Genomic DNA, 17,042 nt, shown 5'->3' on the forward strand with positions numbered 1-17,042 from the left:
TCCACAAGGAAACCGCGCACCCCTCGACCCGGACTCCCGGACCCGCTGCTCAGCGTCCGCCTCCGGGCTCTTTGAAGGCGGACCCGTCGGTGCCATGGAGCCCCGGCCGGCCCGGTGCTGAGCGGCGCGAGGAGCATCCACCCCGGCCTGAACGCACCGCTGCTCCACAGTAGGCTGTTTCTCACCATTCACAGTCTGTATGTATGATGTCCAGCACGAAGCCTCGGGGTCATTCACACGAGCGTCGGGCCCATCGGCACTGGTCTAATAATAGCCTGCAGACAATTTAAAAAACAATCTCCAGAAGACGTTTGAAGTCCAAAGCTCCGCGGAGTCTTGGTTTGGACTCAGCACCATGATGCAAATATGGAGGAACTAAAACACAATTTAAGGAAATCCTCGGCTCCAAACCAGAGAGCATGAAGCCTAACATGAAGAGAAATAAAAAATAAATATATATATATTTGTTTTAATGCACGTGACCCGGCGTGGACGCGCTGCTGTTCACCGGGGATTCGGCCCTGATGTGTGGATGCCGAGCTGCTGCAACCCGACCCCCCGACGGAGGGGGGGGGGGGGCTGCACGTGCACAGCTTCGTGTTGCTGTAAGACGATCACAATCAGAATGTGCAGATATAACTAAATGTTGTTTTCTTGTGAAAAACGGTGGTGGAAAAAAGAAGATTTACTTTAATGTATAAAACGAGATGCGCTTTAATACAAATAGTCCATAATTAATAATATTAAAAGCAGCTAAATGTATTTGAAGTATCTAAAGCACATTGACCACATTTTTGATTTGAACCTTTTTAAGTGGTAGAAGTATTCAGAGCGTTTTATGAGCATAAACTCAAAGTATGAAATAATAATGACCTCTTTGACGTTGCTTTCTGATATTTAAAGATCAGTCTGGTTTAGAGTTATTTCGTTAAATATCCTCCTTCATGTTGAAGCTTCAGGTGTAAATGAAACGGATAGATTCATGTTCAGAGCCTTGATTTAAATAACAACATGAGCAACATATAAAGAGTATAGAAGTATACAGAATGGATCCTTTGGGATAAGTTATTATATTACAGCATGCGTCATGTCAAAAGGGTTCCACGGAGAACCTTTTTCATCCAATAGAACCTCTTTTCAAGTGGTCTTTGTCATAAGGGTTCTCTTGAGAACCTTTTCTTCTTAAGAACCTCTTTTTAAGGGGTCTTTGTCAAACTACGGGTTCCATGGAGAACCCTTTTCATCCAATAGAACCCTTTTGGGCAGAAAGAGATCTTCGAGGATTGGAGACCCCCAGACAGGGTTCTGCGTGGAACCATTAAACCAGAAAGGGTTCTCTCTCCTCGGGGTTCTGGGTGGAACCATTAAACCAGAAAGGGTTCTCTCTCCTCGGGGTTCTGGGTGGAACCATTAAACCAGAAAGGGTTCTCTCTCCTCAGGGTTCTGTGTGGAACCATTAAACCAGAAAGGGTTATCTCTCCTCGGGGTTCTGGGTGGAACCATTAAACCAGAAAGGGTTCTCTCTCCTCAGGGTTCTGGTGGAACCATTAAACCAGAAAGGGTTCTCTCTCCTCGGGGTTCTGGGTGGAACCATTAAACCAGAAAGGGTTCTCTCTCCTCGGGGTTCTGGGTGGAACCATTAAACCAGAAAGGGTTCTCTCTCCTCAGGGTTCTGGGTGGAACCATTAAACCAGAAAGGGTTCTCTCTCCTCAGGGTTCTGGTGGAACCATTAAACCAGAAAGGGTTCTCTCTCCTCGGGGTTCTGGGTGGAACCATTAAACCAGAAAGGGTTCTCTCTCCTCAGGGTTCTGGGTGGAACCATTAAACCAGAAAGGGTTCTCTCTCCTCGGGGTTCTGGGTGGAACCATTAAACCAGAAAGGGTTCTCTCTCCTCAGGGTTCTGGGTGGAACCATTAAACCAGAAAGGGTTCTCTCTCCTCAGGGTTCTGGTGGAACCATTAAACCAGAAAGGGTTCTCTCTCCTCGGGGTTCTGGGTGGAACCATTAAACCAGAAAGGGTTCTCCTCAGGGTTCTGCATGGAACCATTAAACCAGAAAGGGTTCTCTCTCCTCGGGGTTCTGGGTGGAACCATTAAACCAGAAAGGGTTCTCTCTCCTCGGGGTTCTGGGTGGAACCATTAAACCAGAAAGGGTTCTCTCTCCTCGGGGTTCTGGTGGAACCATTAAACCAGAAAGGGTTCTCTCTCCTCAGGGTTCAAGTGGAACCATTAAACCAGAAAGGGTTCTCTCTCCTCAGGGTTCAAGTGGAACCATTAAACCAGAAAGGGTTCTCTCTCCTCGGGGTTCTGGGTGGAACCATTAAACCAGAAAGGGTTCTCTCTCCTCAGGGTTCTGGGTGGAACCATTAAACCAGAAAGGGTTCTCTCTCCTCAGGGTTCTGGTGGAACCATTAAACCAGAAAGGGTTCTCTCTCCTCGGGGTTCTGGGTGGAACCATTAAACCAGAAATGGTTCTCTCTCCTCGGGGTTCTGGGTGGAACCATTAAACCAGAAAGGGTTCTCTCTCCTCAGGGTTCTGGGTGGAACCATTAAATCAGAAAGGGTTCTCTCTCCTCGGGGTTCTGGGTGGAACCATTAAACCAGAAAGGGTTCTCTCTCCTCAGGGTTCAAGTGGAACCATTAAACCAGAAAGGGTTCTCTCTCCTCGGGGTTCTGGGTGGAACCATTACACCAGAAAGGGTTCTCTCTCCTCGGGTTCTGGGTGGAACCATTAAACCAGAAAGGGTTCTCTCTCCTCAGGGTTCAAGTGGAACCATTAAACCAGAAAGGGTTCTCTCTCCTCGGGGTTCTGGGTGGAACCATTACACCAGAAAGGGTTCTCTCTCCTCGGGGTTCTGGGTGGAACCATTAAACCAGAAAGGGTTCTCTCTCCTCAGGGTTCAAGTGGAACCATTAAACCAGAAAGGGTTCTCTCTCCTCGGGGTTCTGGGTGGACCTTTTAGAATAGATAGAACTCTTTATGTGGGGAGAAAGTTTCATAAAAGTTTAACTGAAAGTAGTTTTATTAAAGCAGAACCCAATATGGTTCTAGTTGCACCTTTATGTATAAAAGTGTAATTATAGTACAAGTAGTATATAAGAGGTTCTATTATTATCACAGATATTATTGAAGAAACACTTTTTAAATATTAGAAATATCGTGACAATATTTGTTGGCATAATCTAATGAATGCTCTCTCTCCCTCTCTCTCTCTCTCCCTCTCCCTCTCTCTCTTGCTCTCTCACGCACGCGCATTCGCCCGCTCACGCCCCAACAGGCAGACACGCAGGCAGACTCGCGCGCGCCGAGTCATGGAGGCGATCTGGCTGTACCAGTTCCGGCTGATCGTCATCGGGGACTCCACGGTGGGCAAGTCGTGCCTGATCCGCCGCTTCACGGAGGGCCGCTTCGCCCAGGTGTCCGACCCCACGGTGGGCGTGGACTTCTTCTCCCGCCTGGTGGAGATCGAGCCGGGCAAGAGGATCAAGCTGCAGATCTGGGACACCGCGGGGCAGGAGCGCTTCAGGTGGGAGCGGTGCGCATGCGCGCGGGTGGAGATACGATCGATTGGACTAAATTGCGAGATAAAACATGGTCGTATATGATATTTATTATATGAGTGCGTGCGCCTGCTGCCAGCCTGACTCCGCTGTTTTGGGTTAATGACATCACGTGCGACCTGGAGGTGTTAACCACTTGTGTGCCAAATCTTTTTTTTTCTTTTCTTTAAAAAAAATTAACATTCGGGGCTAATTAAAAAACATCCGGGGCTTTAGCCTAGGGACGCCACTGCTGTTCAGTATTATTATTTATAACAATACCATTACATATTGTGACATAAAACATGATCGTATATGATATTTATTATTTGAGTAGAGGTGAAGAAGTAAGTGCTTGATTAAAAGTAGCAATCACTTAAAAAAAATATAAAATATATATATATATAAATATATTAGCTAAATTAAGTATTAAAAGTGAAAGTTCTCGCGTGGAATGCTCCTGTTCAGTATTATTATTTATAACAATACCATTACATATAATAATACTGAATATTGAGCAAACTATTTAACATATTGTCAGGTAGTTTATTTGAAATGTCTCATATTTAATGAGACAACGAATACAAATTAAATATATGTTAAAGTAAAAAATATTAGGAAAGTAACTTGCTTACTTATTTGAGTATTTAGTAAAAAAAAATATATTTCTATATAAGCATATTGTTTGTCCCTAATTCAGGGTCAAGTATTTTATTAATTAAATTAATAAATGCACTTAAAGCATTAAAAGTTAAAGTTCTCACGTTGAATGACCTTGTTCAGTATTATTATTTATAACAATACCAATACATAATATATATAATAATAATACATACTGTTGGGTAGTTAAATTGAAATGTCTCTTATTTAATGAGAACATTTATAAATATTAAATATGTAAGTATAAAGTATATGAGGAAAGTATTTAGTTACTTTTCACTAGTGGCCACAGACTCTGTGTAATATGTTGTAATATTTATATATTTTTATATATATGAATTCAAGTATTTAGTCAATTTAAAAAAAGGAGGATGACTAGTGGAAACACCTGCAGCCCGGAGGTCTCAAAACTAGAATTGCCACCTGCGACTAATTGTTTGCCATGAACCAAAAAGCCGGAGCAGTTATTGAAATGAGTTTTCAGGTTGAAACACGCCGAGGGAATCACCAGAGGGCTCGCTTCTAGAACACGCCGACCGGAGGCGCCGCTTCTCAAGAATACGAACATAAAAGACTCTCAATATGTCCTCTGTGCTGACCCTCGGCTCGTTGTGAGAGTTTAGATGTGTCCCGCGTGTCCCTGAACATCTGGTGAAGGGTCCGTGGCCTACACACAGAAACAAAGAAAGCAACTGACCTCTTTTCTATAAGTCCCGCCCCTCGAACACGGACCGGCCAATCGTAGCGCAGCCTCGGCCACGAGATCCTCCAGAAAGACCACATTGTTGGTTTCATCTGTTTGAAATAACACACACACACACACACACACACACACACACACACACACACACACACACACACACACACACACACACACACACACACACACACACACACACACACACACACACACACACACACACACACACAAAAATATGTGTTGGTCTCATAAAATGCTTCCTCCTCACTTGCTGCATCACCTCTGTTGAATAATCAGCTCTTCCTCTCCTCTTCCTTTCCTCTTCCTTTCTCCTCTTCGTCTTCTCTTCCTCTCCTTCTCCTTCTTCCTCTACATCTCATCTTCTTCCTCTCCCTCCTTTCCTCTTCCTTTCCTCTCCTTCCTTTCCTCTTCCTTTCTCCTCTTCGTCTTCTCTTCCTCTCCTTCTTCTTCCTCTACCTCTCATCTTCTCCCTCTCCCCTTCCCTTCCTCTTCGCTTCTCTTCTGCTCCTTCTTATCCTTCTTCCTCTTCCTCTTCCTCTCCTTCTTCCTCTACCTCTCATCTTCTTCTTCTCCTTCTTCCTCTACCTCTCATCTTCTTCCTCTCCCCTTCCTCTTCGCTTCTCTTCCTCTCCTTCTTATCCTTCTTCCTCTTCTTCTCCTTCTTCCTCTACCTCTCATCTTCTTCCTCTCCTCTTCCTCTCTCCACCCACCTGTACATGCTTAATTCAAGTCTTCTTCAACACATCGTGATGTCATCATTTAGTCCATTTTGGTCCATTTAGTGTCAAACAGACCGTAAAGCAGGGGACGCTTTAGGGGCGGGGCTTACTGTGATTGACAGAAGCGGACACGGCGTCCGCGTCATCGACGGGGCGAACGGCGGCCTCTTCCGTCCTCGCTCGATGTCTTCACCGTGACCTTCCCCTCCGCCCTCTGCAGGTCCATCACCAGGGCTTACTACCGCAACTCCGTGGGCGGCCTCCTCCTCTTCGACATCACCAACCGCCGCTCCTTCCAGAACGTCCACGACTGGCTGGAGGAGGCCCGCAGCCACGTGCAGCCGCACAGCATCGTCTTCCTGCTGGTGGGCCACAAGTGTGACCTGGAGGCTCAGCGGCAGGTGAAGACGGGCTTCGTTGGCGGGAATCGAGGCGTTTCCTTTTTTACGAACGTTGTGTAATACGCAAACTTCACAAAAGTCTTGAAAAAAACAAAAAATAACCTCGTGTTCACATTTAGATCGGCGCACCTTGAAGTCGTCGTTGTTTGTTCCGTTCCCGCGGGGCGGCTGGCAGACAGGAAGCAAACATATCACTGAGGATGTCGTGAGGCCACGCTCCTTTTGTTACAAAGTCAGAGGAGGCGTTCAAATCAAATTAACCAGAAAATGACGCACGGCGGGAGTAAAAAAAACTGTGACATTTCACGGATTGAGAAGAAAAGATCAGAGCGTCCGTGGCGTAGACGTGTTTAGCCTCCGCGTTCTGAGACCGAAAGAGACATTTTGTTTTTTGTTGTTTGTGGCGGTAACTCTGGAAGCTGGAGTAAGATCAGCTGCACTTTGCTCACTGAGACCGACTCGGGTCCAACTCTACGCCTCAAGGAGACGTCTTAACACGTGCATTCTCTCTCCTGACCAGCAGGGGGCGAGTCCAGAAAGGAACGCTAACTTCTCATTCGATTTAATACCTCCGTAAACGTCGTGCGGGGCATGCTCGGTGATCAGAGCTCTTCAGATGTGACCGTCCCACGTAGTTCACTGTGAAAAGCAATATTTAAAAGGTCGAGTGAATATACAAAGATGACCAATTTGTATTTTTTTAGAAGCTATATCTACTTAAATATTCAATCGACTGAAGGTTTTTGCAGCCAAATCAAATTGTTTACAGCATATTCAAACGTTGTCTCTTTATAATGCATGTAATACTGGACTTGATTGATATTTAGCCCCAAACAAGTCCTCCATAAGTCCTCCTACTCTTCAGCATTGCGGTTAGCAGCCAGATCTGGCTCTGGATCGAAGTCCCCAGAAGATATTTCGCGGTTTTTTTCGAGAGTGTTATGTTCACAAAACTCTCGTCGAAGTTGCATCTCACCTCATCCGTCTGAACCCTTTCCCCAGGTGACCCGCCAGGAAGCGGAGAAGCTGGCGGGGGCGTACGGGATGCGCTACGTGGAGACGTCGGCCCGCGACGCCACCAACGTGGAGCACGCCTTCACCGAGCTGACCAGGGACATCTTCGCCCTGGTGCGGTCCGGAGACATCACCATCCAGGAGGGCTGGGAGGGCGTGAAGAGCGGCTTCGTCCCCAACGTCGTTCACTCTTCGGAGGAAGTGACCAAGAGCGACCGCCGCTGTCTGTGTTGATCCGGGAAAGAGTTCTGGGACTGAAGGGGGGGGGGAGGGGGGGGATCCAGGAAAGGATTCAAAGGAGAGGAGCTGATGGACTGCTGGACTCAGCCCTCTGGAGGTTCCCTCTGTTGCTCAGGCTGGATCCAGGAGGGTATGCTCGAAGACTTTCAATGGAGGACGGAGATGGGGAAGAAGACCTTGGGTTGTGGCCATTTCTGTATATATTTTATTTCTTGGAGGGGAAGAACCACAGACGCTCATCTACTCGCGAGGGCTCCCCCATGATTCCAATTCCTTTACTTCCTGCTTGGAAATCCCTTCCTCGACGTCTTGGAAAAGGCCTTCGAAAGAGGCTCCATTTTGGTTTCTAGCCAATCAAACAATGGAACTCGAGACCAATCCGTCTTCTCTCCGTTCACCTCTCCTCCCACCACTTCTTTAATCTCCTCCTCTCCTCCGATATGCAATTACATGATCACATACCCAACGGTCACTTTTTACGTTGGCGTACGACATCTTCCGAGCGCAAACCGTTCGAATGAAGTTCAGTCGGCGAGGATCGACGACAAGAGTCGGGATTCTCTGACGTTACGCCGTGAGGTCAACGGAGGAGTCCCGGAGGTCCCGTACGTTTAACGAGGGAAGATTTCAATGAAATTGACAACGTGGTTGAATCCTCGATCATTCTGCCACCCTATGAGAAAACATCGTCACATCGTCACTCCTCCAGTTCCTCATCGACTCTTTAAGTGGGAAGAGACGACGTGTCCAGCCAAACTGACCGGGGCGGATGCTTTTAACTGGGGACTTGTTAAGGTGGACTAACGGGAGGGTCGGAGCCAGAAAGCACCTCAACAGCCAAGTCCACCTTAAATGCGGAGCCTCATTTTTGGGACCATTAAAAGATGAACACAGTGGAGGTTTCTCAGAAGCAAAGCAAACACAGAGGGACCAGAAGAGAACAATTATTATTATATCCACAATGCACGGACGATATAATCATGCAAAGGAAGTCCGATTGGCAGGAACCGACCCGACCCGCCGCAGGCGGGGCGACACAGAGGTCACATGGTGTCCTGAGCAGGTGGTTTTCATGCATTTTTTTAAATTCGTGGCCACAATATCTCATCAAACCTTCATTTTAATTGTAATATTCTGCAGTGCTACGGGTCGATGTACCCGGCATACGGACGTACACTTTGAAACTGCGTGTTCTGGATGTGTTGGGTAGCTTCCTGATCCCAAACAAAGACAACTGCAACGAAGACGCAACGAAATATGATTTTGCAAGGCAGCGTTGGATGCATTCTCGTCTTGGAGTGACACACACTCAGTCGGTGGGGTACGAGGTCAACCAAGGTCAAAGCCATGTTCAGTTTTTGTCGAAACTACGACTGTCTGATCATTTTGGAAGATGTATTTTGGGGTGCGGTTGAGTTGTATGACATCACACAGGGAGGCGTTTCTGTTTCTACTCTCAGAAAGAAACTAGAGACTACGCCTTTCTGGAAGGAAGTGGTATCCAAGGGTTCTCTGTGGAATAAGGGGTTCGAAGAAATTCTTCAATCTATGAACCGTGATTGTTGTGGGTTGCGCTGCATCGCATCAACCGCGGTCCTTTTCAGTTCTGGGTGAAGCTCCTCCCATTCTTCAAGCTCTTGGTAGAACCACCTGAGAACTTTTGAGATGAAACCCTTCCTGCTAGAATTCCCCCGGCACAATCCCCCAGGTGGGTTCTAGATACAATCCTTGTGCTACAAAAAGGTCTCTGGCAGAACTCTCTAGAACCGAGTTTTGAGAGCACCCTCAGAAAGGGTGATGGTAACAGTTTTACGTACCCAGAGAGCATTCTGGGAGGAACCTTTCATGGATAGAACTACGGTTCTCGGTACCTTCATTTCTAAGAGCTTCCCTTCGTTGATGTAAATGGTTGAGATCATTTTTAGAAACTCCTCTCAGAATGACGCAACATACTTTCCCAGCAACCCGAAATTCCGCCAATCGACACCGCCTCTCGACAACGACTCCAAACCGAACCGGAACATCACAACCTTTACGAAAGCCGATCTAGACGAGAGGGAACTCCATCTTCTGTCCGTTGTTTTTTTCTTGGGGTATTTATTCCACAGAGACATTTTTTCACTCCAGTTTCTTCCAAAGCCAACGAAAATTCAGTGAATCACGGCGTCACGTGAAGAGAACGTTATATAAATAGGTGTTTGTTTTTTCGAGAAGCATCGAACTTCCCGTGCGTAGGCGGGTGATTCATCTGTACTGACGTCAACCCATAATCTAGATTCCCATTCGAACTACATTAATGAGATTAACACTGGACCAAATATAACCATGTTCTATGTCCACATCCACCGACATACTTACTATAATTCAACCATCCTGACAACAGAAGCTTTTAGCATCGTAAGTAATGAAATGAACCTTATCTACCTGCAGCACCTGGGGGGCTCGGTGTAGATCTGAATTTCTATACATTTGGTTTTGCATACGTCTTCATTTCATTCTTTAACACTCCTTAATGAAACCCTCGCTGTAATCTCTGCTATATTTATTATTTTCTTCTGTTTAATGGATTCGTCCGACGCCTTTCCCCCTGCAGTTCATAATTACAGTGAGAAACCTGCAGGTGCTTCATTCTTTCCCCACTCGGTTTGCCTTCTTCGCTCCAAAGAGTTCTGCTCGTGTGATCTTATTCTGATTTTGCTTATTTGTCGTCTCGATAAACGATTAGTAATATCTCACGTCGATCGTGAAGCTACAACTGGTTAGCGTAGCTTAGCATAAAGACGAGGAAACAGGGTCTACGTTAAAAAAAAGGAAAAAAATCCACCTTCCGGTACCTCTAAAGTTCACTAATTAACCTTTTTAAATATACAAATACAATTTAAAACGTGTCAAATTAAACAGGAGGATTTTTCTGCTGGGAAAGTCGCTTCACACACAACAATGTGTTAATTGTGAAGTTCTCGGGGTGCTGGAGGCGCGTTCTGTGAGCAGATGTCTCAAAGATATTTCCAAACATCACTTTCCCATCACGGCTTCTCATGAGCTCTGAGACTCACATCTGATGTGTTTCTAAACCAAATCTGCGAATAAATGTCTGTTTAGATTTGATCATTAACTTGAAACACACAGAAAGCTTGTCAGATCTGAAAAGAACACGTCGTTCACGATTTAAACAAACATCTGTAATTTCTCAAATTATTGTCATATTCACAGATTTCAGCAGGATAAAAAAAACTGACCTTCTTTATCCATTTTGAGAGTGAAAAAGCCGAGTCGGGACGAATGAAGCTCCGTCAGCTGATTCCAGTCGACTCGATTCGATCAGTGTGTGAAATCAGCAGCGATTAACCCTGAAGACCTCCTGCGTTTCAATCTGCTGCTAACCATCTGCAGGCGGCCGGCAACCGAGTCAGTCACATGACGTTCCTACTGCACTTGAACGCAGCATTTTTCATGTTTTTTGTTGTTAGGTGTCCACGAAAAAACCGTCTGAAAGTTTAGCGACGTCTACCGTCGGTTATGTCTTCACAAAAACAACGTAAAAAAGAAAACATGTAAAGAAATGACACAGTATAGGATTATTTTCTGGATTATTTCTATGACGAGAGCATTTACTTCCTGTTGCCTTGACATACACACGTAGTACATACTACTTTATTATTAGAATGCCATACAAAAGATTTAGTGAGCCCCCGATACACAATATGTCAAATGCGATATGCAAAAAACAACTCCAGGATGTCCGTTTGGTCGCATTTCGCCGCGCGTTAGCATTGTTTTCTGGCTATTCTTACCCATAATCCTTTGCGGGTCACGGTGCAATGTTACGAGGAAGTAGCGCGTCCCAAATGAACGCACACTGCACCTAACAGTAGTTTGATTTCATACCAGTTGGATAAAACATTTTAAAAGGCCATTTACCTCCGTTTGCAGTCGTGCTAAACTAAGCTAGCCAGAAGCTAACCAGAAGCTAGCCAGAAGCTAACCAGAAGCTAGGTGTAGCTTCATATTTATCGCACAGATTAGCCTCAGCTTTGTTACGTTTTAAAAACGTTACCCGGAGGCGTTTTAAAGGTTGTTCAACATTCGGTCTGCTGAGCGACTCCAAATACTCTCAACCGTTTCCCAAGATGCAATTGTGTTTCCTGTCCAGGTAGCCACAGGCTAGCATCGCTTTCTTTTAGGGTAGGAAGATTTTATTTATCTTACTAGGGAATTGTTTTCCCCCCAGATGGTTGGGACTCGAGCTAACCCGCGCCATAAATATGCTAACGAGATATTAAACTTTGATTTTCGCAAATCTTAGCTTAGCACAAAGACTGAAAACGGTTGGAAACTGCTAGCCCGGCTCATCAAAAGATAATAAAACGGGCTAAACTTTTCTGTTTTTTGGGAACAACATAAATTATTTGAGCAATAGTTTTGAGTATTGATATAAAATTGCACATGCAAACACCTCATGAGAGTCATGACCGCCGGCAACGTGTCTTCAATGTGTCGGCCATCTGCAATGTCCTGCCCTCACAGGAGCCACGGTACAACAACAACAACAACGACGACGATGTTTCACTTCTTTTCAACGCTCTGTACAGACACACCGTCTTTAATCCTCTTCCTCTGCTCTAGTTATCTCTAAACAAACTGAAATGTACTGAAGAATAAATAAAAAGTGACTGGAAAAATAAACATATTCTCCCTGTTATTTATTTTGTCACGCCCCAGCTCCGCCTCTGTGAAGTCGATGCGCAAACAAAGAATATTATTAGTAAAATGTATTTAGGACTTAAGAAAAATGATATTCCTCCAGAACTGTCGGTGTTTCTTTAAATAAATAAAGCAATAGATTACCTTCATTCCCGTCACTGACTCGTCCAACTGTTCATGTAATACAATATCAGTTTAAACTATAAATCCACGTGTCGCAGTAACAGTCAAATACATTTAATTATGATAAACACTAGTATTTCACTGCATAGTACTTTTTAAAGTATTACTTATGTAGTTTTACTTGTAACAGAGTATTTTACACAATTGAATGTATACTTTTAATTTTGTGCAAGATCCCTCATCAAAAGACAGAGTGTGTATGTAGATACATATATATACACATACTTCCGTTGTTTATCTTTAATCCCAGACAAACAGTCAAAGGGATCTTCTTAATTATAGAGTTATAAAGGCAGAACATTTACGATATATATATTTTTTTATCATGCAATTGGCCACATTTGTCTAATTTAATCAGTTTTAAAAGTATTTTTAATAGTTAATCGATCAAGTCTTATAATGTATTACATATTATTTCCATCAGAGGATTATTCAAATGAGAATTGGTTTCTTTAGCCTCTGTAAAAACGGCACATCAGCGCCGTCACGCTCCCCTGTCGTTCCACACGCCGCCACTAGGCGGCAGCACTGAGGACACGAGACTGTGAAAAAGAAGAAGAAGAAGCTCCAGGACGGAAGGAGTGAGAATGGACCACAAAGTGTGACAGAAATATTTAGCGAATTTTATTTATTGATGTCTAATTAAACGATAAAAACAGGAAATGAATACAAGTGTTTACAAATCCATGTTTAGCCATCAACAAATATTAAAAGGTAATTCACTAAAAAAAATTAAGCCAATGAATTCATACTTTTAGGAATTTATTGTATTTATGGTTTAATTAATTACTTAATGCGTAAATATATATTCTTCTAAATAATGCCGTGTAACTATTTGCCTGACAGGAGTCCGTCATCTTTAAATGTAGTTCCTCTGTATAAATGTATTTAAACCATTTTAATGTCTTAGATCTCACGTGTTCAACCTTCTCCAGCCCGTCGGTCCAGAAGAACAAAGTCACACGGAGCTCCACGCGGACGCCTCTCTGGACACAAACGCTCTTTGCTTCATTCGTTGTTTAATGAATACAGTGAGAGACAAATAAATACAGACAGAACAGCTGCGAGGAGGAGGAGGAAGAGGGAATCTGGCGAATCATTGAAAACAGAACAAACGGCCTCGTTGCTTTAAGTTCGGTGAGTTTTTACTTGAAAAAATACTTTTAACAAAACAGAAGAAAACAAAACAAGAGCGGTGGAAGTGCGTCTGATTTAATCACCACGAGGAGATAAAATCGAACGCCCTCGTACATCTGGAGGGTGAAACACACGCAGGACCTGGGCTGGTTTTATTATTGGATTGACGAGAAGATGGTGTGTGTGTGTGTGTGTGTGTGCGTCTGTGTGTGCGTCTGTGTGTGTTGATATTAAGACTTGTCTCCTAACTTGAGGATGTTCTCTTTGCCCCGTCTCTTCACGTCCCAGTTGTAGACTCGTGCCATGTCTGAGGGGAGCAGGGAGTGAAGGAACAACAACAACAACAACGGAGCAGCAACACAAATCATCATACTTTTATTTTCTCAGACTTATTCAGACTTATAGAAAGTATCTTTGAACCGACTGGATACACAAAACGGAAGTAAAAAATAAAATAAAACACGCTGGCCAATGTGTGTGGCCAATTATATATATATATTTGTATATATAAATATATATAATTGGTATATAAATATATATATATATATTCAAATAAAAACATTATATATAATATTATTTAATATGAATAATATAATTATTAAACGATGGAAAATGAAATATTTAATTTGCCTGGCAACAGCATTTAAAGGGCCGGTTCCCTCACATTAGAAAATAAATACTTTACAACTGCCCTAAAATCTTCATGAATTTAAAGCACCCTTGTTCTTCTGTGTACTTTAGTGTATCATCAGTGTGGAAACAACAACAACAACAGACCAACCCGCCAGCGCTCCGGTGGAAGGATACTGACTTCGGTTGTGGTGAACTGGTCGCGCAGGAAGTCCAGGTCGTCCTCGAGCGTCTCCAGGTTACGGGACGCCGTGGACAGGTTCTTCTCCAGGAGCGCCTGGGCCTCATCGATGTCGTACTCCAACATCACGTTGGCCTGGGGAGGAGGAAGAGGAGGGGGAGGAAGAGGGAGAGAGAATGAGGGAGAGGAGTAGGAGGGAAGGAGGAGGGCGTGGATGAGGAAGAATATGACCGGACGAACCCTGGGAGAGGAATGAATTTACCCAGAAGCCACTGCTCTCATACGCTCTGCTGCACTCACCCCCAGCCAGAGGCAGACTTTGTCGGTGGGCGGCACCGACGCCTTGCAGTAAACGTTGTCGGCCAACATGAAGTGCGTCTGCATGGGCGCCGTGCTCTCCTGAAACAACAACAACAACAAAGGGCGGCCATTGTTATTGACCTTTGTTATTATTACGCTCAATTAAAACTGCAGGAGAAATAAATGACAACAGTAAATAAATAAGTGAGTATTTAAATAACTTTTTAATACATCTAATTAATTATTAAAGTAAATTTAGTTTGAAAACTTTTTCAAACTTTAAGCGGAGAATTAATCTTGAAGCGCGTCAGAAATATTGACTTAAATATCATTGCGAAATGAAAATATAAAATAAATATATATATATATACATTTATAAATATATTTAAATAAATAAATATGTATATATACACACACAAGTATATGACAAATTTCCCCTTGGGGATTAATAAAGTACATATCTATCTATATATATATATTTCTTATTGACATATACATTTAAATAAAAAAATATATATATATATAGATTCAAACCTCAAAGTATTTCTCGATAACACTTTTTTTTAAAGCCGCGTGTTGAGATTACTTCAATTTTGTGAAAAAGCTTTAAAAGTCGAGTTCTTGATGTGACAACTAATATAATTCACATGACCCCAAATCTAAAAGCTCTTTACAGTAATAACCAATGAAAGTAGAGCAAATATAAGCTGCTACAACATGAAAGTAATTAGACGGTACACACCTTCTTCTTCTGCATGTGTCGGAGGATTTCTAGAGTCTGTGTGATTTGTGGAATCTGACTTTTCAACCTGTAAGTCGAGAGAAGTCGAACATTTCAAGACAGGGCTTCAATTAAAACTCATTACATCGTGTTTTTATTTCACAAAACATTTTATAACTTTAAGAAAGAGGCTGACGAGACACCCCGGGACAAAGTAAATAAGTGGAACTACGACGAATAACTGATAATAAATGTTCTTCCATCGACTAACGAGTAAAGACCTCTCTGAAAATCAGTGATACAGAATGAAGAAACTAGTTTTAATGACATTATATCAGGAATGCGTTAGCCCACAGCCGACTGCATGAAGCTCGAAGAAGAGACAAACCTCAGGTGGTTGATTTCACGCAGCTGACGGTCGTTTACCTGAGTTTCTTCTGGGACAGGTTGAGCTCCATGTATTTATATTTCTGGTACTGCTCGTCCAGCTTCCTCAGAGCCGAGTCGGCCGTCTCGTTGCCCGGCTGCTTCAGAAAAGAGTCGACATCCTCCTGGAAGAATCAGAAAAAGTCAATAACAACAACAATATATCTGCTTATTGTTTTTGTTTTTTACAATCAATATCCAACATTAACGTTTTGATAACAATCGCTTAAAAAACTTCTTATATATATATATATAAATAACCGGGGGACATTTTTTGATTATGAATTTCCAAAAGTGATGTTAAATACTTTTGGTATCATACAATTAATAATAAGTGCAAATTTGCATAAATGCTGTTGTCACATTAAGAGTCAAAGGATTTAATTCACTTATTGTATATATTCTTTAAATGGCCATGTTTTTTTTACATTAATATTTGTATAAATGAGGCTGTAAAAACCTTTAAAATGTGGTTGACAGATTAAGAGTCAACGGTTTTTAATCACTTCATTTTGTGAATTACATAACTGTATAATCTTTAAAACTCCATGTTTTTAGACATAAATATTTGCATAAATCAGCTGTAAAAACTTTTAAAAAGATAGTAATTGGTTAATTGCCTTAAATTTAGACCGGTTTACTTGCTTTCTTCTTTTTACGGAAGGAAAATAACCGAAAATGAAAGACAAATGTTTGCCTGCCGAGTCTCCTTTTTAACTACATTTTAATGACATATAACTTCGTATTTTTACTCGTACTTTAACTCTAAGCATGTCCAGCCAAGTTGAGAATCTCAATTCATATAATATTAGCAGCGAGTTAAAAGCAGAAAGGAGGCAGCTGAAGCGACCGTTAGAAGACACGCATGCGCAGAGCGGGCTAACGTGGACCCAACTCAAATGCTTGAGATAAGAAATCAGAAATAAAGTAGAGCGTCAAAGCAGCTCGCGCACAGACAGCCATGTCCGTAGATGGAGGCGAGGAGCCGCCCCGCACACACACAGCAGGATTAGCTCTCGTGCTAGCTGAAGCTAACTAGCTGGTAGCCAGCATGACGCGCCGACACACCGGCTACAAGTAGCACAAACGGCCGTTTTCAACGGTTTAACCTCCTCGTAGAGCCGTGTGCACAACACATGCTACTGTCGTCCTCTACGCACCACGAACACAGCTTCGGGGATCCCCAGGTGCTTTCTCTTTGTCGCCTGAACGGCATTGCTGTTGTCTATGGTCGCCGCCATCTTGGAGAGAAGCTAACGCCTTCTTTCCGGCTTTCCTTCCTCACGTTTTACGTTTCTTACGTAAAAACGTCAACCGTCACAATAAGGATGGAATAATTAATTATTCTCTTCTCGCTTAATATTCGTTGTTACACACCGGCCAAAACATTTGTAGACAAGACAGATGTTTTTATTATTATTGTTTTTGTATTTATTATTGGTTATTCGACCATATGGGTGAACGA

The 17,042-nt window shown here is 43.1% G+C and overlaps 2 protein-coding genes across 3 annotated transcripts; one reads left to right on the forward strand and one right to left on the reverse strand.

Moving 5' to 3' along the window:
- Positions 1-7,289, forward strand: LOC130211992 (ras-related protein Rab-39B). Of its 2 annotated transcripts, XM_056443054.1 has the most exons (4): positions 1-169; positions 3,279-3,527; positions 5,861-6,041; positions 7,044-7,289. In XM_056443054.1, the coding sequence occupies exons 2-4, from the start codon at positions 3,313-3,315 to the stop codon at positions 7,287-7,289; spliced, it is 642 nt and encodes a 213-aa protein (XP_056299029.1). In that variant the 5' UTR covers positions 1-169; positions 3,279-3,312. The 2 variants fall into 2 exon arrangements, with proteins under 2 accessions (XP_056299029.1, XP_056299028.1); XM_056443053.1 differs by lacking the exon at positions 1-169 and having other exon boundaries at positions 3,168-3,527.
- Positions 7,290-13,181: 5,892 nt separating this feature from the next.
- On the reverse strand, positions 13,182-16,826 carry LOC130211725 (prefoldin subunit 3-like). The gene is made up of 6 exons (XM_056442691.1): positions 16,738-16,826; positions 15,578-15,702; positions 15,173-15,239; positions 14,431-14,529; positions 14,127-14,265; positions 13,182-13,626 (listed from the first exon to the last, which is right to left on the reverse strand). The coding sequence occupies exons 1-6, from the start codon at positions 16,816-16,818 to the stop codon at positions 13,550-13,552; spliced, it is 588 nt and encodes a 195-aa protein (XP_056298666.1). The 5' UTR covers positions 16,819-16,826; the 3' UTR covers positions 13,182-13,549.
- Between the last annotated feature and the right edge of the window lie 216 nt (positions 16,827-17,042).

This window comes from Pseudoliparis swirei, chromosome 21, assembly GCF_029220125.1.
Source record: "Pseudoliparis swirei isolate HS2019 ecotype Mariana Trench chromosome 21, NWPU_hadal_v1, whole genome shotgun sequence".
Taxonomy (NCBI): domain Eukaryota; kingdom Metazoa; phylum Chordata; class Actinopteri; order Perciformes; family Liparidae; genus Pseudoliparis; species Pseudoliparis swirei.

Bases quoted from the DNA above. Each gene is read 5' to 3' on its own strand.
- LOC130211992 (XM_056443053.1), top strand. From the start codon at position 3,187: ATGAATGCTCTCTCTCCCTCTCTCTCTCTCTCCCTCTCCCTCTCTCTC. The intron at 3,528-5,860 runs GTGGGAGCGGTG...CGCCCTCTGCAG, and splicing joins GCGGGGCAGGAGCGCTTCAG to GTCCATCACCAGGGCTTACT. The intron at 6,042-7,043 runs GTGAAGACGGGC...CCCTTTCCCCAG, and splicing joins ACCTGGAGGCTCAGCGGCAG to GTGACCCGCCAGGAAGCGGA.
- LOC130211725 (XM_056442691.1), bottom strand. From the start codon at position 16,818: ATGGCGGCGACCATAGACAACAGCAATGCCGTTCAGGCGACAAAGAGA. The intron at 15,240-15,577 runs GTAAACGACCGT...CTCGACTTACAG, and splicing joins CTGTCCCAGAAGAAACTCAG to GTTGAAAAGTCAGATTCCAC. The intron at 13,627-14,126 runs GTATCCTTCCAC...TGCTCCCCTCAG, and splicing joins GTTCACCACAACCGAAGTCA to ACATGGCACGAGTCTACAAC.